Here is a 27,005-nt window from a genome sequence, read left to right on the forward strand (position 1 = left end):
TCTTCATGGTCTAAATTCCTTCTGGGCTCTCACCTGTTTGTGCCTCATTTGGTTGGAAACTATTCCTGCGTAGCTGTACGCTTCCCAGTTTGGTGAAGTCAATGGGATTTTTACTGCTGGAATTAGATCCAGTTTACAGCAACCTGAGGGTAAGCAAAGGTTACTCTCTAGCACTTCCCTTCTCTACAATTTTGTAGTACTTAGGAGTCTGATGGATGGAGCACTCAATTATTTAACATCTATCAAGCTTTTGCTTACAACACCTAAACAAACACTAGTATTACCTACTTTTTTTTCTGAATATATAAAATATAATTCTGTGACATTAATCCACAAACTTAAAAAAAGCATGCTGTTGCTTAACCAGCCCTTTTAATGAAATGGGTTTTGAATTGAAATTTTAAGTATGCATGAAGACAGTAAGATACCATTTGTGGTGTTAGGATTTCAATAATGTATGGAATTAGCAGAGCTTTATTATATTTCTGTGCCTGCATGCCCTCCGCAGAGTAAAAGTTGTAATAAATATAAGTTCAAAGGTAAAATTTTATTGCTGCGCATGAGAGGAGAAAAAATAAATTAGAGTAATGTAATCATGCTCTTATATGTTATGAATTTTGAACAGTGTCTATTAGAAAGTTTGTCAAAATGTGCTTAGCTTTGAAAATACAGATTAACGCTGAAGGTTTTAATATTGTTCCTCCTTATGTGCATATTCCTTGAGAATATAAGTGTAAAATATCTCCTGCCGAAAGCAATTGTCATAAAATGACACTTTCCCATTTTAATAGCTGAATAATCAGAACAGAAATATTTTCTGAGTTGTGGAGAGGTTATTGCTTTTTTCACACAAAGAAATTTAGTGGTAGAAAACCAAATTTTATCCAGATATTCTCCAGTTTTTCTGTTTCGGTTCTTACATTTGAAAAGCGTCTCCAAATGCCTCCTGACAGCATTGACGCTTCAGGGTGTTTGAAAAGGGGATGGGGGGGGTGTGCATTTGATTTCATTTTCTGATTCTGTGTTTTCCTTTAATCCAGTAGTAAAGTTAAAATAGTGGTTCTCCAACAAGAGCTGGAAAACCTGTTAGGGAACGACTGGTTGGTATCTGTCTGAGTGCTTTGTGGTTCATATATATTTTTTTTTCTGCTTTGGAGCAAATAAGGAGTAGGTCAGCATGGGAGAGCAGATGCTGGCGTGGGTGCCTCTGAACTTGGCAAACATTTGTCTGAACTGCCAGCTCAGCACATGATCCTGGCTTTAGCATCTCTGAGAAAGCCCCAGCTCGATGCAATGTTGACATCAAAGATAATTCCTTCTCCTGGGTTTTCTCCACTCACCATCCCTTTACTTTGTCCTCTGTCATCTTCCTCTCTTGTCTTTCTGTGAGCCCAGGGGACATTAGCAAAGCGTGGGCAATGGCCTTTCTTATAAGCCTTTTTTAATACAGGTCTTCAGGTTTTAGCTTCACCACTCTGGAAAAAATCAGCAGCTGTAAGTGTGTACGTACCTTATTTTGCTTTTAAGCAAGGGGGTCAGAGGCAATGGTCTGGCTCAAGTTGTACCAGAGCCTGAACCCAGCTGCCATGACCAAGCCCATCCGTACGTTCGAACTCTGGAAGGACGTGGTGGTGGCGGGTCAGCGTGCCCCACCGAACAGAGACCTCCTGGGGACACGGCGCCCGTATTCTGGTGGACGTTGCTCTGCTGGCAATGCCCCGTTTTGCCAGACGACACTATGAGGATGCTTCATCTTGGTGTGTAAACATTCAAGCAGTAGTATCCACCTCCATCCAAACCCTTGAGAAAGACTGAACATTTTCATGGGAAATAGCTTGGTTAGACAAGAAAAAAGGAAGTGGAGCGGGCTGCCTTGTCTGGACCGGTAACATGGAGAGCAAGCTTCGGGCCAAGTTGTGTCTCAAGGCTTCTGAGCAGTAATACACATCAGTTTTTTTCTGATACCCTAGCAGATCTGTTGTTTGTCATCTTTTAATTACAATCCCAAATACAAGGTCCTGTGCTGCTGATGGGGAGAGTTTTCCTCTTGGAAACCCTCATTGGAAACAATGTTTTTTTCCCAGTAAAAAGTATAGTCACAGATGCCAGCTTTTAGATATTTTTTTTTTTTACGGTTTTGAGACAATCTGGACTCTGAATAAGAGGGGAAAACAGTGATAGATTTTTTTTTTAAAATTTTCTTTTTCCCCCCAAAGAACAACTGCGAATTTTAAATCTATGTAAACTTTCTAGACACAGGAAATAACGGAAAACTTTTCGAAATAAACCTTCCACAGTTTAGGTCATCATAAGTGATTCCTGCTTTTAAATTCTTCTGTTGATGCTGTTGTAGCTGAGTTGTAAGCAGGATGAGGCTGCTGTTACAATATAATCAGTGAACCAGTTCGAGAGGGTGGAGCAGTTTAGAGACCAAATGCACTTTAAATGGCACTAGAGGAATGATGCACTACCGACTGAAAATGTAGGCATCGTTATTAATGATGTAATTAAAGTTCCACCTCATGGGCAAAGTGGAAGCACACAGAAAATGTTATTAATATTGTGTTTCCTACATTTGATTTATCTGCGCTTTAAGTACTAAATGATCTATGCAAAATACAGTGGAAATTAAACACTCCTTCTAAAATTCACAACTTTATTATGTAAAAATGGTTCAAGCTTAGGTCAGGGTACATGAGCCAGAAGTAACTTAACCCATCTGAAAAATGTCTTCTGCAGTTTAGATGCGTAGTTAATACTTGGCAAAACTGGACGTACACTAAGAGGTTTTACTCAATGACCAAAGATCATGGTTTGCAATTTGCATTGCTTTTGTCAGCTACAGATTTCAGTCATTTATTGAGACCCTTGACTGATGATCATCTGTGTTACTGTGTGAATTTTCTTCTATTGCAATCTTTTAAAAGCTATTAATACCACTCTGTTCTGAAGTTTGTGGATCAATTAGAGACAAAATTGGAAAATAAACTGGTTCTGTTAGTAGTAATAATAAAAATAAAAATAGCTTAGTATTTGGTCCTGCAAATTCTGAACATTTCCTGATAAACTGTGGAAGCTCTCAGAGTTGCTTTATGGGATTAGGCCAGACTCTGCATCTGAACTAGAACACATTTTTGTGTTAACTGCTTCTAAATGAGCACTTAGTTTCAAGTAGTTGGCATAAATCTAATTTTAATTTACTGTTTTCATTTTCTTTTGCATTGATCCTCTTTTTGCAGAGATTCAGTTGCAAACTTGGAGAAAGATGTTTTTCAAAGAGTCCAGATGGTATTTGCAATTATTTATTATCATTAGCATTCACTGTATCTGAAAACAAGACTTTTGCCAACTTAGATAAACCTCATCTGCTGCACCATTGTTTACAATTTCTCAGTGTCTTATGTTAATACAAACTCACTCTTGGGGCGATTTCTGGGGCTAGAAGAGAAAAAGAGTCTGTTATTCCCAATATATGGCAAATTGCTAACTTATTTTGGGAATAATGCTTGGATAACAGTCAGTCATAGCCTTTTGATGGATATGAGCAAGCCAGCAAGGTATGTCATTCTTAAGAGTAGCATAACCAGAACAAAAATCATAATAATCAAACCAGTAGGTATAAAAGCATTGCACCTTTCCGTGCATGCACACACAACTGCTCCTTTTGGGGTCACTTAGTGAGTGAGAGCACGATTACGATAGTTTGCCCTTTCTAATAAGTCCCTTATAATTTTTTTTCAGAGTTTTGAGAGTGAAGATGGCACCTTAAGTCTGCAAAAATGGAATGTTTTGAAATTTACGGCTGTGATGCAGTGGGAATAAAATGCCATCTTATTTATTCTAAATTAAAATGCCTGAATTCTTCCACTAAAGTTGTTCTGCCCCACTGTACACATATATAAGTTGAAGTGGACTCTACACTATTGGAATAAAAAAGTCTACTCGTAATTGGTTTTTTTTTTTTCCTTAAAGTTTTAGAAAGATATGTATATTTTATAGTATTTTAATACATTTGACTTATTTGTGTAATTGGTTTCTACAATATTTTATGTTGATTAGCATTTGGAACAAAGCAGTAAAGAGAAGAAAATAGAGGGACACCTGTTTCAATTATACTACAGCACCGATTTCAACAATAAATCTTAATTGCAATCACTCTTGATCAACCCACCTCATTTACAACTAGAAGGCATAATGGAGAAAAAAGAAAAAAGTGTAAAAAGAGAGAGGGAAAAACCCCAGAACACTAATAGGGATTATGTTTAGTTCTTATACTTTATGTTTTCAGATTGCTGCGCTGTGTTGATTATTAGGAACAGCAGACTGGATTTCTATGCTCTTCTCTGGGAATACAGTGAACCCATATTTACTTTCAGCTGCCATGTGAACAATTTCTCTTAATTCAGGAGGGGTTGTGCAAACAGCCGCAGGGTGGAATTAATTCTGCTTTTATGCCCAAGGCCAGCAGGTGAATGTGTAACAAATTCCTTTAAATGACTGCTTGTCTTTGTGTGGGATGGGAAATACATCAGAGGCAATCTCTTATGTAGGTTAACCTCAGGCAGGTGTATATATTTTTTTTTTAATCTTGAGACTGGTAGCTGCTGTGTAATACTCCGTAGAGGTACACCGGGATGTTCTCCGCAGGCTTGGCAGCTGCTCGCTGACGTGCCTCCCCCTGCACTCGCTTTCTTGGAGCTTCCTTAGAGTCACAAATCCATTTTCTTATGTGCATTTACATGAAGAGGGAAAACAGTCGTGGATAAACTGTCCAAATTGGAGTAGAGGGTATATAGGAAAGAAAAAACAAATACCACTTTTTTTTCCATACTCTTCATCATTTTTCTCATAACCTCTGTCATGATCACTTGGACATAGGTAAGGGACAGTGATGGAGGGATTTGGGCAAGACTTCTGATTTTATGGTGATTTTGTAACATATTTCCAGACATACTGTTTCTTTTGCACATTTGTTCTGTCTGGTTTTCATACTTTTTCATTCTACTTTCCTTTTTCCTTGTTCTCCTGAGTTGTTGTTCCCTTTTCACTTCATTGTGCATTATGTGGTTAAAAATGTTTTTTCCTTAATCTAATGCATTGTTTTTCATAGTTGCATTTCAGGTCAGTCTTTTGCCTCAAATCCTCAATGATTGTCTCATCTATTCTTTTTTTTTTTTTTTTTTTCCTGAGAATGATCCTCGTTGTCGTGTTTATTTCCTCTTTTTCATTGTGAATGGCTTGTTCTTCTTCGCTGCTTCATCTTTTTTCGTGATAGATCTTCACCTTCATTCGTCTTCATTGCTATTGTGTTCCTCTCCTCCGCCATGGGGCTCTGATAATAGTGATGGACCACTGCAATTAAATTTATTCCATACGCCACTGCTTTCCCTGACAAACTGACACCGCTCTTCTCCGATGTTCTTACCTGTTACTGGCATTAAGAAAAGTCAACCAGGAGCCAGGGATTTCAGTGAAGTGTGACATTGGTCTCCCAGTGACAACTGAACGTGGCAAGCCCTGGATGCTTTAAGGTATCTCTAAAGCTGGTCATGCAACATGGAAAAAAAATCCAGGATGTTGTTATGAGATGAACGCATTCAAAATGGTGATAAGAAATTTCTCCTATTGTTGTAGTCTGATTGTTATTGCTTTTAAATGTAGCATTGTCGTTAGCTGATGAGATGCCTAGGCCGAGATATTGTCAGCAGACAGCTTTCTCTGGATGCAATTGCCATTAGCAAACTGGCATACAGTCAATAGGAATTTTTCTGAATTTACTAGTCTGTTGACATCTTATTCTCTTACAGGCAAGTATTTAATCAAAGTTTATTGTCATTCTTTTCTGAGATTTAAGTGGGACATAAAATTTTACGATACGTAGAGTATTTTAGATGACAGCTTCATTATTTCCACTGAATAATTTGAATTGCTATGAGGAGAAATATTGATGTCAAACCGGTAATTGTCATTAAATATGCAGCATTTTTGCAGCAGTCATTTGTGCAAAAAATAAATTTTCTGAACTTCTCGGTAGCAATGCAGAACAGTCTGAAATGCAATTCTTTGGTCTTGAGCCTTTCCCCACCATGGAGGTCTCTCAAGGCTCCACACGCATGTGCAAACCCGAAATCTTCAAAGTAATTTTTCAAATTTTCCTTTTCAAAAATGAGCATGGTATAGTGGTGAATGTCAGAAGGAGGATACTCGGTTTGTTATTGAGTTGATCTTTCGATTCCTGCTGCCTGATGGGATTTGTATTTTTGCTGCTTTAGTTGTATCCTGTCCGGTGGACATGCCCTTTTTCCTGAGCCACGAGGGACGTCTGTGGCAGGAGTAATCAAACTGCGTTATAGGGGACGAGCTCACAGGTCACTGGGAAGAATGAGAATGATGTGCCAGAGCTGTGATTTCTGCAAGGCATTATGTAAAGTAGCTCAGTATGTAAATGCAGCTTAATATTGGACTGATTCAGAATGAAATGTTCCTGTTGATTCAGTGCCCTGCCGTGGAGTGCGTTATTCAGGACTGTCGGAGTGGCTTCTCCTTCTAGGATGGAAAAGACAATAAGAAAAAAATTAAGTTGCTGGAAAAAACAAGCTCTTTAGTTCAAGCAGGGTTGTATGTCATCCCTTGTTTTGTTTCCCCTGTTGGGAAGAATTTAATTTGCTTTTAAGATGAATAAAAAATTCCACTCAGAATTGTATTTCTCCATGTAGCTGCTTTGTTACCTTGTTAAAGAATTCAAATTAGGGACCGGTACATTAGGTAATGATCAACTTTATTAGCAAATATATTTCCAAAAATGCCATGCTTGTCTTCTCTTGTAGTTATTACACCCTGACTTTGGAAGAAAATGGATTCAATCTTTGCTATATTAAAAATATTATCTGTGGACTATATCTTGTGTATTTAGCATTGATCACTGTACTACTCAAGTACGAGTCAATCAGTTAAAAAGAAGTCATTAGAGCTGGTCAGGATATTTGCAATAAAACATTTTTAATAGAAAACTAACATTTTTCTTAACTAAAACTTTTTTTTTTTTTTAGGAAAGCATGCATTCAGCAAGGCTGAGAACAAAAGCTCTGCTTAAAATAAGAAATAAAGAGCATGTGAGAGGGAGCGCTGTGGCTCCTGGGATGCCAGAGATACTGGTTCAATTCTTATACCTGATGTAGATCAGAGGTTGGATCTTGTGTGTTGTGCTTCACAGGTGATGGCTAAAAGGCACACACGTGGTTTTATTAGCAGTAGTTGTTTGTGTTTACCCTAAGGATAGAAAGCATTTCTCGAGGTTCTCTTAAATCTGAGCCCCACTTACCTTTCACCCATGTATCTTCAACATTAGGATGAAACTGTTTGATTGTCAATTAGTCACCGTCCTACGCAGTGCTTCAGTTGCATCTCAGTAACAGCTGTGGACTTGTACTATTATAGCAGAAAAACTACTCTTCAGAGTAAACATAATTCTTTGAGACTAATTCTGGGCACTTGGACAGTGTCAAGGGGGAGAAAAAAGATGAGATTAGCAAGTCCGTTGTAGCTGAAGAGAGCCAACAAAGGTAGTGTTGGTAACCTCTGGGGTAGGTTGGATTGGATGGGCTAGATCTGGTCCAAGCTAACTATAGGACCCCACAAGACCTAGGACTTCTTTTTTGTTGTTTTTCGTTCTTTGAAAATGCCTTTTGTCCTTTTGCCTTTACTGATGAATGATGTTCTCAGTTTATTCCAATGTCACAGCAAGTTGCAGACAGGAACCAGTTTCCCATCAAGAAGGAGCTGCTCTGGGCTCTGACCAGGAGGGACTGGGTCCCTCGATTGCCATCTGGGTTTAATTCCTGGTTATCACAGGGTGAACTTCAGAGCAATGTCATGGGTTGTTATCTAAAAAATTCTAACAGGGACCAAAGTTGTAGCTGTCATGGTCAGTGCTGTCCCCTTCTCTGTTTTTCCTGTAGGAAAAGTGGCTTTCTCCAAGACTGGCACCCTTCTGCTGTGATCCCCCACCCCGCTGCTCTCCAGGGCTGATTTCAGATGCTGTGTCTTGAGATCTAAATGCGTACTTGGACGGGAATTCATATTGCATTCAGATGCATAATTTAGGTGCTTAAAGGCATTAGTCTTATTTAGAGAGCAAAAAAACTTCCTCTAGAAAGATTATTCAGAATATCTGAGATAAGAATTGCACCTTCAAGGTACTGGGTGAGCAATTTGGAAGCTCTGGAGAATTTAATATTCCCTGTAAATCCGTGACAATGCATAAAGCATACTTCAGATATATCCTGTACTAGTATTTTTCATGGAAAATGAAAGATTATTACCTCCCTTTGTAGTATACGGTAGTTTTCTGAGAATTCTCTGCCAGGCGGCTGGTACAGAAGAACATTCCCTTTCTGCAGTAATACAAGCCAGTAATTAAACCTGAACACAGCAAATAGAGCTATAAAGTAAATCAAAGTGAGTGTTGAATTGTACCTTCATGCAGCGGGTGGTAAACTCTTTATAACAAAACTCAAAGCTTCCTTTCTTTGCTGAGGAACCATGAATTGTAGCCTCGGTTTGCAGCATTGCTGTTGCTGTCACCTACTGTAAATCCAGCGTGAAAAGAAATCACTGAGGGAAGTAGTGAAAAGCATGTTTTGCTCCTTTGCCTTCCTTCCTCACAGGGTGGTCACTCAAAAACCTGTGGCACCTGGGCTCATGGGTGGAGGAAGGCACCCCAAAGGAGACAAGTGTTTTGAGCCATCTTCTGAGTGGAGTGGTTTGGGCTTTGTAAAATCAAACTAAATCAGTGGAAAGGCACCTGTGGCTTTCAGCAAGTAGGGTGTTCTCTAATGCTTACATCTCTGGCACAATCTGATTGGTGGAAAAATTGGGCTAAATTCAGAATTTTGTGAACTTCATGGTGCTCCCTTGCCATAAAGTCCATATATAAAGAAGATAACCTCTTGCATGGATGGAGGGGAGCGGGACACGCTTGGCAGGGCTGGTGTCCCAGCCCATCCCTTCTCATTCAGAAGCCTGTCGCTGACTGTTTGCCTGCTTCCCTGTATGTGTCAGCAATAGGAGGACAGATGTTTTACCCTACTTCACCAGAGCATATAATCTCTTGACGCTACTGTACCATTGACTACTAAAATCACTCCTGCCCAGGATGCCCTCGTGTTATCTGCCACCGTACAGACAAGCTGTCAAAATGTTAGTGGGGATTTTGACACTAAAATGACTCAGGAAGACAGCTGGAATAAGGCGCTCAGGTTTATTTGGGGTTGTCATGTTTGTTTTTTCTCTAAAGATAGTTCTCAGCATTATGTGAGCGTCCATAGCAGCAGTGGTGATATGATAATGGGCTAGTAGAAGCGAGTGATGGATTACACTTGGTTCGCAGGGGTGGCAAACTCGGTACTGAAGGATGGGGGCTGTCTGTAGGGCGAGGGTGGTTGTCTCCGTTTTCTTATTGAGTAGACTTAAAGTAGCAGTGCAAAGGCTGGGCACAGGGAGCCGTCCTGATGAGCCCAGACAAGAGCAAGGGAAAGGGAGTATAAAAAGAAAGTATTTGTAACCATATCTTGCAGTCTGATTGCCTGCTAGATTCTCCGTTACTTCTCGTAATATGCTTGAAAAGTTTTATTTGTACCTTGAGGGCGATGAGCCTGTCTTCGTTTAGGGATGCAACTGCAGATAATACCACCGTGCTACTGACAGCTTTATGCACTGTCGCTAGCAGCCTGCCTCCCTTATTTACTCACTCGTACACGTGTTGCCTTGCAAAAGCCGTACAGTTTTCTGCCCTCGTAGTTATAATTGCATCCTGGGCCGCCTTGTTACAGAGCCTGTTCCTGTAGCATGAGGTGAAAGAGCCAGTTGTTGCCGTTATAAATTTTAATTTTTTTTTCCTACGTGTAATTGAGCCTTGGATAGTCATTATGTTTTTTCCTAGGTTCATAATTAAAGAAACCTCGAAGGAGAGCTTTGTAACTTTTATAAGGGCAAAAGAGGAGGTAATGTTCAGTATGAGCTTGTTGTTTATAAACAGGTAGATTTGAGCTTCCAGAAATTTCTGATATGTAGCTGAAAATTCATGAGGATCCAGAAACACCAATCAATAGAACTGTGTAACAAAGTCAGTCATGTCTGTTCATGGTTTAAATTATATTTGTAAGACAACAGGTGTAATTCAGTACTAAGAGAGTTACGTTTTATGAATTTTTATTAATTATGATGTCCTCATAAATTCTATGTAATTACTAAAATTACTGGACATTTCCTTTGTTATAATAAAATTATATTTTATTTTGCTTTTTAAAAACAATAGTTCCATGTTTTGGACTCCATATGACATCCCTCATGTGCTTTGTTTTGCTGCTCCTTCTGCTAATGGTTCTTTTGGTTGGTAGGTTTTTCCCCACGAGTCTCTAGTGTCCTACCTTCTTGTTGAAAGGGGTCTGATGCTTCTCATCATCTTATGCTTTGGTCCAGGTCCCTTGGTTTATCTCCAACAGAAAGTATTTCTCCCTTGGATGCGTGGGGTCTAACAGATCCGTAATTTTGGATTTCCTAGTTTTTGGGTGAGAAGCAGAGTCAGAAGTAATAGTGGTTCATTCTGGTGAGGTTGCAGGAGAAGGACCAAAACATCTATCAGACACTTCTCTGGCCTACAGGCAAAAGAAAACTGCTTTCTGTGTCGACCTGCACAATTTGTACTGTGGAAAATAGGTTGTGTAGGTGGAGATTGCTGGTAAATATGGGGAAATTATCATCAGTTCTGTTGATAATTGATATTACAGCTTTCTTTTGATGGAATTCTCTCATTCCTCATCTGCTTTATAAAGTGGACTGTGGCCAAGATGTCACGCACAAAACATGAAACACATTTTTTTCTCTTTTGCTCTTCTGAAGAAATACATAAGTTAGTTGTTCAAGTATTGCACTTTCAAGCCTGCAGCCTAACCACATGCTCTTTTGTAGTATATTCCTCCATGGGCAGGCGGACGTTTGACATAAAGTTTGTCTGTTTGATGTAGGCCATGGATATTGAACCAAGCTGAGCCTTCCTCCATGCCTGTCTTGTTTTGTTTGCTCCAGGTGAAGAAGTACCACATCACCTCTGCTCAGAGCTCCCCCGCCCTGAAGCTGTGGCTTGTGAAATCCCTTGTGCAACGGACTGTGTCATCAGCGAGTGGTCCCCGTGGTCTCCGTGTTCCCGCTCATGCTCCAGTAAAAATGCTGAGGGCAGTCAAAGCAGGAGTAGGACCATCCTGGCCCTTCCAGCTGAGGGTGAGTGATAAACATTTTCATAGACTCATAGAATCGTTTTGGTTGGAAAGGACATTTAAGATTATCAAGTCCGACTGTTAACCCAGCACCGCCAAGTCCAACTCTAAACCATGTCCCTAAGCACCACATCTACACGTCTTTTAAATACCTCCAGGGGTGGTGACTCCACCACTTCCCTGGGCAGCCTATTCCAATGCTTGATAACCCTTTCAGTGAAGAAATTTTTCCTGATATCTAATCTAAACCTCCCCTGGTGCAACTTGAGGCCATTTCCTCTCATCCTATCGCTTGTTACCTGAGAGAAGAGACCAATACTCACCTCGCTACAACCTCCTTTCAGGTAGTTGTGGAGAGTAATAAGATCTCCCCTCAGCCTTCTTTTCTCCAGGCCAAACAATCCCAGTTCCCTCAGCCGCTCCTCATAAGACTTGTTCTCCAGACCCTTCACCAGCTTCGTTGCCCTTCTTTGGACTCGCTCCAGCACCTCAATGTCTGTCTTGTCATGAGGGGCCCAAAACTGAACACAGTACTCGAGGTGCGGCCTCACCAGTGCCAAGTACAGAGGGACTATCACTTCCCTAGTCCTGCTGGCCACACTACTGCTGATACAAATTCTGGATTAATCACTGTTTGTTCATTTAATGACTTGACTTGCGTTCCTCAGCCAAACTGTGTTTAGATCAGAGCTAATACTAATACTGTAACGATGAGGAATAATACTTAATATTTGTCTGTACTTCTTGCCTAGCGACTAAAAGATCTTTATGGGCTTGTGTTAATGCATGTGTTACTTATATAAATTCTGTCACAGTTCAAAATGACTTACTTCAGCCTATGAATTATTGTCTGTTGAGGGCCAGTCTGGGGGTAAATTTACTTCAGGAGAGCTACGTCCTATACTAATGAAGTTGCTGCATGACACAAACTCATCAAGAGAGTGTCTTTATATAGGAACACATTAGTACCGATTTAGAAAAGAACAGTGAGCTGTGAAAAGTGAGGCAATAGAAACGGACCTGTTTATTTTATTAATGCAGACCTAGAATGTATTGACCTTCTTGTTTTTCTATTGTAGTAAGTAAATAGCTCTTGATGAATATATATATATTTCCCCCTGACTCTTCATGGACACATCATGTACCTGGATTTTTACATATCAACATCAGTGATACAATTATTTGTGCAAAGTATTTCATATTAGAAGTGTAGTCATCCAACTACAGTTACACATATGGTAATTCACTTATGTGTTCCTTTATCACACAGAATTTGAAAGGTATCACATCAAGAGCATAAAAATTGATAAAACTCGAACAGGTCTAACAGACTAAAGCCTTGTTGACACAACAAAAATATCTACTATTGTCAGTACTATGTGCAGCTAATGCAGCAGCAAAACACTTTTAGATGCAGGTCTAGTCTAGGACAAGCTCTGTTAAGTGCTATTTTGTAAATTACCATTAAAGCCACCCACTGTTTGTGGGGCAGTGGACTTGATCTTGCAAGCCCTTACTCATGTGAATGGTCTGTATTCACATAAACATCCTTATAAGCACTTGCAAAGAAAATTGGGACCCTTCAGGATGAAAACTGCTATAAAAATGTCAATTGAATGATAATAACTACTCCTAAGAAAGTCTATGAGCTAGAGAATAATTAAAATAAAAAACACAGTTGGCTTCATATTTTCCATGGAAGTAGTGAAATGCAAATAACAGGTAAACATGGAATTATGACAGTGAAGTGTTGAAGAAGTGAATTCTGGAAGTACATAAGCTCAGTCATCTCAACCTGAAACACACTAAACTAAAAATGACATGCTTTGAACTGAATACTTTGAGTTTCTCAGGAAGGAATAATTAACTGTTAAAATCAAACTCTCCAACTTTTTCTGTACATCTTTAGCAATGAGTACAATGGTTTGCTGTGCAGAGTTGCAGATCTGCATACAGATAAATAGTGATTGATTTGAATTTGTGGAGAGTGGAAGTGTATTTAATACCCTTATCACTGCAATACTAAGGCAATGTTATGTTACCTGCTTTCTCTGACTCTTTCGTATGCAGCTCACAGCTGAGCCACCAACTTGTACAGACCCCTGGTACCTTTGCAAGTGATGTTTCATTTGCCCTCTATCGACTGAGGCGATGTTAGCTGGGGCTCTGCTGTCTGAAGCCTTGTGGATACCATCCCACAGGCTGACTTCAGTTCAAACCCTTGAGTCATTCTCTCCAAGCTGTTCACCAGATCCCAGAATACGATAACCAGGAGGCTGTTGAGGAAACTAGAGGGGCTTGGTTTGAATCGGGTTTTAGATATTTCTTTACGCAGTAAACTTGCGAAACTTGGTGCAGGAAACGATTGTGGAGGAAGGCAGTCTCAGCAGGTTTGAAATGGATTAGAGGAACTGATGAACAACAGGTCCATAAAAAGTCTGTAAATAGCTACTAGAATGGCTAGGCAGTGGTGTGCTGTCCTGCTTTCCTTGTGCAAAAGTTGTCAATGAACTGCAGAAAGTGGCCAGGCTCTTGTGCTTTTGCTAAACAGCATCTCCAGACCGCTAGGTTGGATGGGCCATGCGGCTTTTCTTCTGTTCTTAAGTTAAAACTGCCTTGTTATTACTCTCCCTTGTTTAGGAGAGCTTCCTTACCAGCATGGGTGTTCTTGGAAAAAACACCTTAATTTTCCCTGGGAAGCTCAAAATTTGAGTTAAATCTTTTCTTTTATTTTTTCCAAATGGACCAGACATTTTACCATTTGCTTGCTACATTTTTTTTTAACATGTGCTCAAACACACAAGAGTAATAACTGGTCTGCATTTTTCCTACCAAGTCGAAATCTTCTGGAAAATAAGGTACCTGGGGCATTTTCTACATTATCATCATGCTAAACGTTTCAGAGACTGAACATTATGTGGAACAGTACATTTTCATGAAAAGGTGAACGGTGATGTGACTGATTATCCAAATCAGGGTGCTGCGAAATTTCTATCCCTCTCTTTCTTTTCTCTGTACTATTCGTTGTGGCCATTTGGGGTCATACCTTATTTGAGAAGGTTCAGTCCTGCAAGACCATAGGCATCCCTTCGAGCAGCAATACACCTTCTTCGTCTCCTGTTGATTTTAGTAGGGTGTGAAGGTGCTCTGAACCTTGTGGTATCTGGCCGCAACGCTTCAGTTCTTTCAAAACCTGCAGCACTTCGATTGTCACAAATTGCCAGATTCTCCCTCCTGGAAGAGAATGGTTTTGATTTTAGTCATTTTTACTTCTTTCTTCCTAAAATGACAATGCTTACTGTTACAGTGTCACTGCATTACTCCTTAGCTTTTGAGCAACGAACATCTGTTGCTTTGATGGGATAAATTCAGGCTCCTGGCTGGAGTGTTAAAGCTTCTGGGGAGGCTCTTCAAACTCCTGTACTTTGTGGATTTATTATGAGCTGTTGACAGAGTGCAGTAGCTTAGCAGAATCTTTGGACACCAATTTAAAGGAAGCTGCTTCAAAAAAGTAAAGGCTTCATACTCAAAACCTGTCTTTCAGGTTTTCCCAGCCTTGATTTGCAGATGTGGGTATTGGTTGATACATCCTTCCATCAGTACAATTCAGCACCCTCTACAGCTCAGCTCTTTAAGGCAACGCGTGAATAGAGCCCAAATATTAGAAAGAGATGTTCCTCCTTGGGAAATTAGCGAGGAGAATGAACATAAAAATAATGCTTAATTTGTCTTTAAACCTAATTGCATGTTTCCTGAGTGATACTGGCATTTAAATGGAATTAACTTGGCTGTGTGTAGGAGTATCAATAAGGTAACTCAGAAATATACTTTGCCTGTTTTTGTTTCCATTATGCGTCGGAATACAATTTTATGCAAGGCTAGTTTAATGGGGAAACAATATTTTAGAAGGTTGTTATTGCAGCCATAAAGGTCAACAGCTTTATTTAAGCTTTATTTATTTATTTATTTTTTAATGAGGGGGGGGGGGGGGGAAGAGAAGATATTAAGCAAATGTAACATTTTTATTTATTTTTTCCATGTCTTCCTTTTGCCACATGCCGTAAGATAAAATATGGTGTTCTATTGACTGTTCCCAGGTGGAAAAGCCTGTCCCCCTGACCGAGCCCTGCAGGAGCACCGTGCCTGTAATGATCACCCGTGTGTGCATTTCTTCTGGGAAACTTCTCCCTGGAGCTCTTGCTCTGAAGACGCGCTGGTAACTGCGCTCAATGCAACCATTAATTGGAGCGGCGAAGCTACTTGTGGAGTGGGCGTACAGACCAGGAAGGTCTTCTGTGTGAAGAGCAGTTCTGGCCAGGTCACACCTAAAAGGTATTTAAAGCAAGGTTATTAGTGATTATTTGCAGTTACATTACGTGTGAAGGCATTTTCAGCTAGCATAAGGGATCTGCAGCTTTGAAAATAATTTCATTTCAAGACTAACTCTCGAGATACTACTCCATCACTACTATGAAAGGGATACTAATAGGTAACAAAAATAAATAGCTAGCCTGTTTTTAATTTTCTGTGTAAATCCAAGCAAAAAGCATGTTTTTAGTGGTGTAGGTTTTTTGCTGTAACTCCTCTGTTATTCTAATTTACAGTTTTCTACAAATATTTTTCTTGAAGGACAGGTGTGAGGAAAATATAAAGTACATCTGAATATAACATTCATTGTTAACAATGCTCTAATAAAACAGAAAAAGTAAATAGAGTTTGCATTATATTTACACCACAATAAGGCAGAACCATATGTGCGATCTATATCGTTCAGTTGATTTATATAGCTTCTATAATGTGATAGCAGCACGACAAAATTATGTGTTCTGTAGTACAAATACTTTGAATTTTGCTTTGCTTTACTAAATGAGGAAAATAAGTAGCACAGATGTTTTCTCTAATATCAAAAAATCAAGATGTTACTAATTATTTTTTGCACTGTTAATGAGTCTAGAGACTTACAACCGAGTTTCATTTCTTATTGTAGCTCTCAAAACAATCCTGTTTGTATAAGCAGCCTGTGTTGATTTCAGAAAAGTTAATTAAAATTCTTGAGGTTAATGAGATTAATTAAATAAAAGGAAAGAAATCTAGTATTCATTTATATCTAGAGTTCATTGATATGCCGTAACTTTACCTAATTAAACATATTGTTTATAAAGCTATATAATGTCTGAAATAGTTCTTTGCCCCTCAACTTTTGAGGTAGTGTGAGGGGAAATGGAACTGAAGGAGGTAAGTAAATACTCAAGTGGAATAAGTGAACAGAAAACAGAGATTCAGTGGTGGAAAGACTGAGCCAAAAGAAAAGAGGTTTGTGTACTGGGGACTCCAGAAAGGGGCTGTCCTTGGCTCTGGTGTGGTAGCTTCAGTGCCGTGTCATTCCTCGTGTAATGGAAATGGCTGGAGCAGGAAGGACTGCTGGGTCCTTAAAAAAGCTTCTTGATGAAATTGTTTCTTTTGCTGCTGCGCTGCCTATTGTTCTTATGGTGATAATGGTCTTAAAAATAAAAACGGTAGACCTCTACAAGGAAGGTGGTTCTAAGTGAAGGAATAAAACCTCTGTGTTTCAGAATTGAATAGTACCTCGTTACTGCCCAGGAGGGTCCGGAGCAATGTGGTGCTGGGGTGGAGGACAGCCCTCCTTGCCACGGGCACCTGCTGTAGCAATATTGTGTTTTATGTTTGAGTTGATGAAAACTGACCCAAAGTAATGTTGGGTTTAGAACTGCTGTGGTGAAAGTCTACTGTTAATATGGCTTCAGAAACAGCATAAGCTATGCAAATAAATAACCTTTGAGTGTTGGTGTACTGTGTTTTTTTGTATTCTGCATTTTTCCTGATTTCATGAAGAAAAATTACACCATATCCAAAGAAGGTGCAAGGCACAGAAAGCCAAATAAAAGTAAAATTTTTGCAGAAAAATGTTTCAGTGTCTTCTGTTAGATAACAGAAATCTGCCCTGTAGGAGAGTCACGCTTAATGAGAAGACATGTCTCTTTGTATTTGTTTTCTTTTAAATTATACCTCTAAGTATCTTGTTACTATCTCAGTAACAGAATCATGACTTTAAGGTTTATTTTTTCTCCTAGTAGGGTCTGTGTCTGAAACTTTTATTAGAATATGCATGACATATTTTTCATTTAGGAGTTAAAATGAATTAAAAAAAACCCACAGAGCTCTTCTTACTATATCGTGTTGTACAACTTTTTCAATAACAATTGAGGCCTCAATCAAAGATCAGTTTAAGCTATTTTTGTGTTTTCTAGGGTTTGACAGTGGAGGAATATCCCATCAGTCCTTACACACAGTTGCAAGTGGTTTGAAGGCTGTTGCATGTTGTGTTAAAACAGGACTACTTTATAAACATAACTACTCACTTTTTTCAGTAACAGATCAGTTTTGCTTCAGTGAGCTTTGTATTTTAGACATCATAGATATAGTTACATTTAACCTATAGTCATCAAGCCAAGCCCCACATTTTTTTTTTGTTGTTTTTATTTTTTTAATCTTTGAAGTTTCCTAAGTTCAGTTGGGTTACGTGAGTGCAAAGGAGAAGAAAAATGAGGCTTTCTGTGACCAGGAGCGTTATCTTCGGTATAGCAGTACTCTCACAGTCCTGTGAGAGTCCTAGGAGTAAAACATTTCCCTGTCGTTTTAATTTTTTATTATATTTTTATCTCTGCATTTGGATTGATAGATGTCCAGAGTCCATCAGACCTGAGACCATGCAGCCATGTCTCCTTCTCTGCAAGAAAGACTGCATTGTTACGCCTTTCAGTGAGTGGACTCAATGCCCAACAGCATGTCAACCTGGTAAGCCTTTAAGAAGTAGTCAATATTTGGGGAAAAAAATCGAGAATTGGCCTAGAAACATGCGGTAGTTGTAGTTCATGTCAGTCTAATAATTTTAGGGCGTTCATCTGAATGAGTTTTGAACTTGGGGTGTTGTTGATACTGATGTTGTTGGGGGGGTTGGGATCCTCATGAGCAGATTTGGAGATGGAAGTTCTCTTTACCTGGAAGAAATTCCTTCTGGGCTTCTGCCTTCAAAGTCAGAAATCCAAGGTCCCAATGTTGTATGGCTCTACATGGAATTTCTACATTATATGAAATTTATTTTTCTTGACCAACCTAGGTATACATACAGGGCTGTGCGAATAACTCCTGTGCTTCGTGGTTTTTCAAGGACCATACATTTCTTTGATCTACTTGGTTATCTTTTGGACGTTAAGTGTTTAGGAAAATTTCTTTATAATGATCTAGTGTTGGTTTTTGTGACAAATTTGTGTGTTTCATTAATTGTTCAGATGAAAGCCTTCTCAGTTATCAGAATATTTCATTATTGTTGGTGGCTTCCTTACCCTTCAAAGATTCTTAGTGGATGCTTTAGCGTAGTCCTTGTTAGATTTTACAGGAAAATGAGTTGCTTTCTAAAACAGTGAATCCTGTTTTAATTAGTGATTTATTTTTAGACTTTAAATGAGCTGCTTGTGAAGAAGTAGAATAAATTATCTGGTAAATTACTTTGTTTATTAAATAATAGTCTACAATTAAAATGAGAAGAAATTAATTATTTAACTTCCTTGGCAGTGTTATCATTTTAATATAATTCTAAATTAAAACTTCTTAGATGGGGGAGTTTGCTTTTTGCTAAACCTGTTATTGATATGGCTGCATTGCAAGATTTTTATTTTTAATTTGCATTACACAATTAAAACCTCAGCACGATAATGAAATTTCAAAACCAGTATACATATGTGAGTTGTTAGGGGTTTTGCTTTTTTTATAGAAAAGTTGTATTTAATGAAAACAACATACAGGTGGTGAATTACTAAGCAGATCAAGCAGGAACAGGTATTGCCTGGCAGATTTAAAATTAAATTTATACTGGTATAAGATCAGAGCTTAGACAAACATGCAATCACTAAATCAGCTTTACCAAGAACTTTACCAGTTAAGCTGTTTGTAGTTTATCTGAGAAAATGCGTCTGACTTTACTATCTCGCAATAAAAAAGCTGACATTTTCCCTACATTTAAATGTCATCAGGCAACTGGCTGTCTTCTGGCAAAGGATTATCTAATACCTCAGAAGTGTAGACAGCAGTGAACTTAGGGCAATAACAGATGGACGGACAACATAATTCACAAAAGAAGTGCAATTGAATCCAAGCACCTGTTGGTGAGGAAGGAACAGGGAGGTTGTTGCAAGTTATTGATTCTCTGCCATTTCAGATACTTAAAGGTGACAACTGTCTACCACAGTCTCCTATAATATATCTGCTTTAATGGGTCTTTGAGGATGAATCGAACAAAGAATCAAAGAATCAATATGGAGGTTTCAGAATCTGAAATGGTTTGAATGAGCAGCATGTAGATTTTCATCTGCCACCTGCTTTCCCGGTGGTGAAGGTGTCCTGGGGAGGTAACTGCTTTCAGCATGGGTGATGTGCTCTCTGGTCTGCCAGCATAGATTTAAAATGGGAAAAATCAAAAACAAAGCAAACATCTGACAATAAATAATATTTTTCATCTCCCTCCTGAAAGCAGGTGGTGCCTATAAGTACCTCTACTCTTCTGGGCAATGGTTGTCCAGGGGGAAGGTTAGAAATTTCACTGTTGCTTAATTCTCTAAACAAGTTGACATGAAATGTTAGGTAGTAACTGTCCTATTTATTTCCCCACACCTTACATCAGATTTGAAATGAAACAGAGTGAAAGTGGATAAAATGCATGGCATGCCATGATTCCAGTGACCTTTCCCTTGTGACAGACAGTTTCTGTCAAGGATCTGCCACTTTCAGTTCTCATCAACAGACACCCAACCAGAGATGGTCAAAGTTAAAGACCTATCCCTTCAAAAGCTCTTATCTGCTCAAAAATACTGGAGGCAGCTCTGATTTTGGTGACTAAAATCTCAGAGAATCTGTCCTTATTATTTGTGTGCTCACAGTCTTGTGGTGACCAGACTCTTCCTTTCCATCTGGTCAGGAGCAAAGAGGATGAAGCTGAATGTTTCCCTAGGTGCCTGTCAAGTGTTTGAGGGATTTGGGCAGTGCCCTTAATAAAATGCTTTAACTTTTGATTAGCCCTGAAGTGGTTGGGCAGTTGGACTAGATGATTGTTGTAGATCCCTTCCAACAGAAATGTCCTCTTCTATCCTATTCTATAAAAACTGGACCAGCTAGTCTGTCAAGATATAGCAGACTTTACAGTAGTGAGCAAGGACTTTGTCCCTCATCCGACAACGGTGATCCACCTTTCCGAGCCCTGGCTAGGTACTGGGGAAGCCATGGGTGACAAATGTGGAGGAAGCAAGATGCAAAAGCAAGGGAGGAATGAGAAGAGTGGATTGATAGAAGCAGTCATATGGGGTCTGTGTGTAAGGAGAGGAGACTGGAGGCTGGTGAGACAGAGAGGTGTGGGGGTGGAAGTAGAGGTAAGGCACCTCCTGAAGTTCTCAAACAGCATTTTCTGAGTTGCAAAGTCAAGGACACAGAAGTTAAGATTCTCTTGAGATCCTGAGGCTTGAGTTTTTTCAGGAGGGCAAGAAGTCATAGCCATGCTTGAAATCAGCTGAAGTTCAGCTTTAAAAGGACAGTCCTACATAATGCTAATACTGTGGAAAATCAGGCTATAGCAATTTTAAATGAGATACAAAAATTACGTTCATTAACATTTGTAAGGAATGCTGTAGAAAAGCCAATGAGGAAATTCAATTTTGAAAATGGGGTTTGAGTAATGTGCAATAAATGTTGAGGATAATTTAGTTTCTTGAGGTGGAGAAAATTACTGTGGGAAGCTCATTTAGATTTGGTACTGATTAATAGGAAGGAAATGGCTAAGATTCTAATGGTGGTAGATAATTTGAATGAAAATAATCACAAAGTGATAGAGTTCATGATTCTTAGGAGAAGCGAAGGATGGCAATATCAGCAAGACATTTCAAAAAAAGACAGACTTCAACAAACTCAGAGAAGTGATAGCTACACCTCTTGGGAACATGTTCTATGCAGATGGGAGTGTAGAAGACCTAGAAGCTACCAAGAAAGACTGTATGAAGGACTGAAGCCCAACTGGACTCTACTTTGTATCCTTCAACTATTATAATAGCAAGCTGGTAGCACAGGGGAACGAGGTGTGTGTAGCTCTGTATGCAACTTGCATGTTCAAGCTTCAAACCATGAAGAGAACACATCAAACACAGCTAGCATAGCCCTGTTTTCAGCTATTCTCATCATCAGAGAACCTTGTTTCCTTTTTGATTGTCAAATTGTTTCACAAAAATTAGAAATAAGCATGTAACAAGGTGAATTTAAAAACGTAGTATAGAAATCAAGAATGCATATTAAGCTTTAGGAGGATATTAGATAACAAGAATTACATAAATGGATTAGAAGTAAGGGAAAGCTGAATGAAATATTTGTCTGTTATTTACTGAGAAATGAGGGAAACACAACATGGGAAATGTGCAATTGCTGCTGTTGTTTCCTGTCTGCAGCCAGGAGAGGAATGGACTAAAGAGTAAGTCTTTCAATAAATTAGATGTTCCTGTGTCAGCAGGGCTGTGTGAATAGAGAAGGAAGTAATAAAGTAATGCCAGAGCATCTAGTGACTGTCTTCTGGGTGAGAAATTGCTAAGTCCTAAGGAACTAAGACCCTGTAATACAAAGACAAACCAAACCAATCAACCAAACAACACCCTCCTTCCCCCTGCCCACCAACCCCCCCGCCCCCAAAAAAAAAGGAAAGGTCAAAGAAATTTTAGATTACTCATCCTAACTTTGTTATGTAGAAAAACACAAGAACAAGTTACTACTTGAGATATAAACATGTCAAGAATCTGATTCTGATAAACTGGCCAGTATGGATTTATTGAGCACAAATTGTGCCCAATGGATTTAATCTCCTCTTTTGACAGCATAGCTGCTCTAATTAAGGGAAGTGGTAGATTTTTGACACATGAAACTTTTATCAGGAAGCTGAGGAATGGTGACCTGAATTAAATCACTGTTAAATGGGTACTCAGCTGCTTGAAAAAATCTCACAGTGGATATCACTGTGAAAAGACTCAGGGTCCATCTCCTTTACTGCCTGCCATTGTATTGATATACATTGATAAGATCCCCTGAGCCTTCTCCTCTCCAGGCTGAAGAGTCCAAGCTTTCCTGGTCTCTTCTTGTGTGTCAGATGCTCCAGTCCCTAAATAGTCTTTGCGGCCGTTTACTGGACTCACTTCAGTATGCTCATGTACTTCTTCTCCTGGGGAGCCCAGAATTAGACAGGGCACTCAGTGTCTCACCAACGCTGAGCAGAGGGAAAGAATCACCTCTCTCGACCTACCGGTGATGCTCTTGCTAATGCAGCCCAGGATGCTGTGGCTCTTCTCTGCTGCAAGGGCACATTGCTGCATCATGGTCAACTTGTCCATCAGGACTCCCATGTCCTCCTCTGCAAAACTGCTTCCAGTCACTTGGCTGCTAGATGTCCACTATTCATGATCATACTGGAACATGAGCCAAGGAGAGTCCTACAGAAAACTCTTCTTGCCCCAATTCTATGTGTTATTTGTTTTAACAGCTTGCGTACTTGAATAATAACATTAGTGGATGGTGCAGAGCTGAAAGTGGTAGCAAACAATAGACAATATATTAAATGATATTGAAATCATTGATAAATTTCTCAGCGTGTGACTTGAGAAGGAAAAATTGATTGCACAAAGACAAAATGGGAAGACAAGACATCAGTACTGTCTCAGGCACCTCTAGTGATACAGTGGACTACAAAATGAATAAAAGTCAACAATTTGAAATGCTAAAACTCATATTGGGCTTGTCAAACTCATGGGCATGTTGTATGTAAAACACCAAAGGTGTTACTGTACTGTGTACTCGCGAGGCTGCAGGTGAGGTTCCTTGGGCGCCATGTTGTAAGGAAGTGAGTAATGAGAGATGATTAAATAGGGCCTATGAAGAACTGGGTTTGCTTAGTTTAGAGAGGGGATTAGAGTAGATACAAGCTCTTAAAATTTCATAAAGGCTATGCATCAGATGTTAGGGTTAAAATATTTATGTCTAGTGGATAGAGATAAATAAGGTTTAGCTTAGTTTACAGGAGCGATGATTTGGGTTAGATGTTAGATTTTAAGAAAAGGCTCTCTGTGAGGCTTCACAAGTGCTGAATCAGGCATCTGAAAGGAGACTGTAGGAAGCTGTAGAGCTGCTTCAGGTAGTGGCTGTTAAAAAAGCAGGAGGGGGATCGCCCTGGATGCACTGATCCTGCCTCAGCGTAGCAGTTGGGGTGAGCAACCTCCTGCCAGGCCCAAAATCCCTTTGTGGTGATCTCTCTGTGATAGCATGTGTTTGAGTGAAGGCTTTTATAGCTTGGTATTTGTAGAGCCAACCATTTTTACTGGTTCTGTACTTGTACTTTGTGCTCATGGTGTGACTTTTCCTACATTTTCCTTCTACTCTCATGCACTGTAATCTTGCTACTGCAGCTTTGGCCTTATCTTGAACTGGAAAAATAATACTCATAAGTGCGCTAATTTACACACCACTTTCCTCTCTTGAACAAATCTGATTAAACCCACTATTAAAGGACGTTTGCCTGGTCTGGAATCCTTTATGGAGTTTTGTTGAGATCCCTTTTCACTGGCATCCGCTTTTGAAGCGTGAATACAGTATCTGAAGAAGTACTAATGCCATACACAGCGGTTAAACCAGCTCTCAGATTGTACTTACCACTTTCTCAGCCAAGGATTGTGTTTGTTTTAGCTACAGAGATACATAGATAAATCTTATCCTTGTCTTTCTGTTGCATCCCGTACTGTAGATTTTGTGAACTGTGTTTCCAGGTGGATTGATCTTGCATCGACTCAGGTTAAGTAGAGTTAGCCTCTGTTGGTTGCAGAGGTTTTCCTATCAGGAAGTTATCATCTAGAATTTCTAAACCCATGAAGATGGGTTACCGGTAGCAGCCTGAGACCGCCAGAATGTGTTTTCAGAAACAAAATCTTCCATTATGACAGTTTGGCTTTATGTTTTTTTATTCTTTTCTCCTGTTCAGGTATTTAAGTATTTGCTCATACTTATTTTCTTGTCTGATTTGATGTTCTGTTAAATAGACATTTTTTGATGCATCTCTTAGGCTGTTGATTTATCAACCTTCCAGGCGCTGTTCTGCTGAACTACTAGTAATTTTAAAGCAAGTAAATGTTTTTAACCAAGACAGCTAGGTCACTAACTCAGGGTGCCAACTGTGTCTGGAAGGCATTTTTTTTTCTTTATTTTACAGGCAATGCCACTGCAGTTAAGCAGTCCCGGTATAGGATTATCGTTCAGGATGCTGCCAATGGGGGACAGGCATGCCCGGACACCTTGTATGAGGAAAGAGAATGTGAAGATATTCCCATCTGTCCAGTGTACAGGTAAAAAGTGTTAGCTTGGAGTCAGTCTTTTGCTAGTGGGTGTCCACTTCTTTAGAAAGTGCGATTGTCCTGCACAGTTTTTACCAGGACACAGCATAATACTGGAAAATGCAGAGTCATAAACAAATAATGTACCTTGCAAAATGTGTAAAAGTGGAGCTCAAATTGGAGATTTCAGTAGATATGGCATCATCAGAACAAGCACCAATAGCCACAGCTCCTAGAAGTGGTGACCTCAGGGTTCGATGTGTTCAAGGAAGCAGTTACTGGGAACTCCCCCCTCAATGTATCTAAAAATCAACGTAAGCTATTCTGGGACCACAAGCACTCAACTGCCTTGATCATAATTGTATGTTTATTGCAGAAACTCTTGTCTCTTCCCCTGATGCTCTCACTCCAGTGAATAATATGCACTTTAAAAAATTCTTGTTAGACAAGTAGTACAATAGGGCAATTACTCACCACTCTTCATTAAAATTCTGTGACCCATCTGTTATACAATATTAGTAAATAGAAAAGCACTATATCTTTGCATGTAAATCTCCATCCCGCACATCCTCTCAGAGTGGAGTGGGGAGCTGAAGATGGTGCCAAAGCAGGAGTTGCAGCACTCAGCTCTGCCTGGCTCCGTACTGTGTAGCACTGTGGAAAGGTACTTTCTCGTGTTCCTGACTGGCAAACGCCCTAGCACAGAAAGCAGACTGGGTACAGCATCAGTTGTATGAGAATGCGCTTGCAGGAGGAGAGCCTGATTTCAAAGCCCACTGAAGATGTTTCCTGTGTATTTTATGTGACTTTGAACCATGCCTTGCAAAAATGAGAAAGGAAAACATGGTTGGAGGATGATGTGGTTTTCTAGGTGAACCTTGCATCTGAATTTCAGGTCACAATGCTTGTTTCAGGAGTAATTACAGCTTTTTGACTCTATTTTTCCTTAGGTCTCCACAGTATATCATCATTCATAACTAAAGTTTTTGCCTGGACATTTTGACTATTTTCCAGTTTTAACCACTTCATTGTTCGCCATTTCCTCTCGCAGGTGGAAGACCCACCACTGGAGTCACTGTGTGCTGGTGCCAGATTTGGTGAGACAGGCTGTGCCGCAACATAGTGAGGTGTGTGGACACGGTTTGCAGTCAAGGGGTAAGCTTACTTCATGCAGCCTCCAAATATTTAAGGTGTTAGAGTGTGGCATTTAAGTAGGGTCTTTACTCTTTTACGGTAGCTAATTTGGAAACTGAGTGACTGAAGCGCTTAAAATAAAGCGTTTCGGGAAGTGGACCCATTGTACAGTTTTGCTACTGAGCTGGAAGTACCAGTAATGTATGGTAGTATGTTTGGAGTAGAGGAGGGGATTTATGCTTGGTATTCAAGTATCTTTACAGTAACCTGCTCTTCTACCTAAAGATGAAGCACGTGGGCTTTAAAAGAACTATCTATCTATAGGCCTCCATGAAGTAAGTCATTCTTGGTGCTAAAAATGGAAAGGATAATTTCCTCGTGATTTTAAATTTTACTAATAATTTGCCTGAGGCCTGATTTTCGTTAAGACTGTTAGAGTGTTCAGTGTGGGTAAAGGCTTTGGGCTCCTGCCCTTGGTGTAATTAAGCACGTGGAAAATACCATGATCCCATTGTCTGAACAAAAGCATTGAGAAGAATTTCAGTGTTCAGAGTGTGTGATCAGAGGCTGCAGTGGTTCCTGCAGATGCCTGCAGATTTGGCTGTTATCAGTCTCCTGGGAAATCTAATGAAACCTTTAACAAAAGGTTATTTTTATTGGAAAAAAAATTACTATACAGGTATGGTAACTGGAGAAACTTGACATAATAATTTACTCCTTCACAAGGGTAGAAACTATTCTTTAAAGATGAAGTGAATTTCTTATATAATCTGGAAACAAAGGAGAAGAAAGAAAAGCCCTGACAGTATGTGGGCTGTATCTGAAAGAAGAAATGTGTTTGAAACTAAAGCTCAAAGGGGTAAATATCTTTAACTAGGTTTTGACCACAAGCCTTTCCACAAGGTTTTCAAAGAGAGCTCTGTAAATTGAGATGTCCTAAAATGTATTCCTCAATCTCCATGTGAAGAGAAGCTAATCTTTATGCTCCAGTAGGTGCATGAACTTTGTATTAATCTTACTCTGACAGAATTTGAAGTATAATAGAAGAGTATCATGCTCATTCTTGCTCTGTGGAGAGTCCTCCAAAAATTACATAGGCTATGTGCTATGTATGGCATAATCATGGAAAAGGAATCCCGTAACCTGATGGGTTTAAGCAAAATTTGTTTCAGTGCCACCT

General features: G+C 39.5%; 1 protein-coding gene across 1 annotated transcript in view; it reads left to right on the forward strand.

The window, feature by feature from the left end:
* The window catches only part of THSD7B (thrombospondin type 1 domain containing 7B), a 269,081-nt gene that overhangs the window by 107,854 nt on the left and 134,222 nt on the right, over positions 1–27,005 (forward strand). The window contains exons 8-12 of the mRNA XM_068407870.1: positions 11,086–11,277; positions 15,371–15,605; positions 17,974–18,089; positions 24,571–24,703; positions 25,743–25,846. Of these exons, the coding sequence (XP_068263971.1) occupies positions 11,086–11,277; positions 15,371–15,605; positions 17,974–18,089; positions 24,571–24,703; positions 25,743–25,846 (780 nt within the window). The remainder of the gene's footprint in view (positions 1–11,085; positions 11,278–15,370; positions 15,606–17,973; positions 18,090–24,570; positions 24,704–25,742; positions 25,847–27,005) is intronic.

Source organism: Nyctibius grandis, chromosome 9 (assembly GCF_013368605.1).
Source record: "Nyctibius grandis isolate bNycGra1 chromosome 9, bNycGra1.pri, whole genome shotgun sequence".
Taxonomy (NCBI): Eukaryota; Metazoa; Chordata; class Aves; order Nyctibiiformes; family Nyctibiidae; genus Nyctibius; species Nyctibius grandis.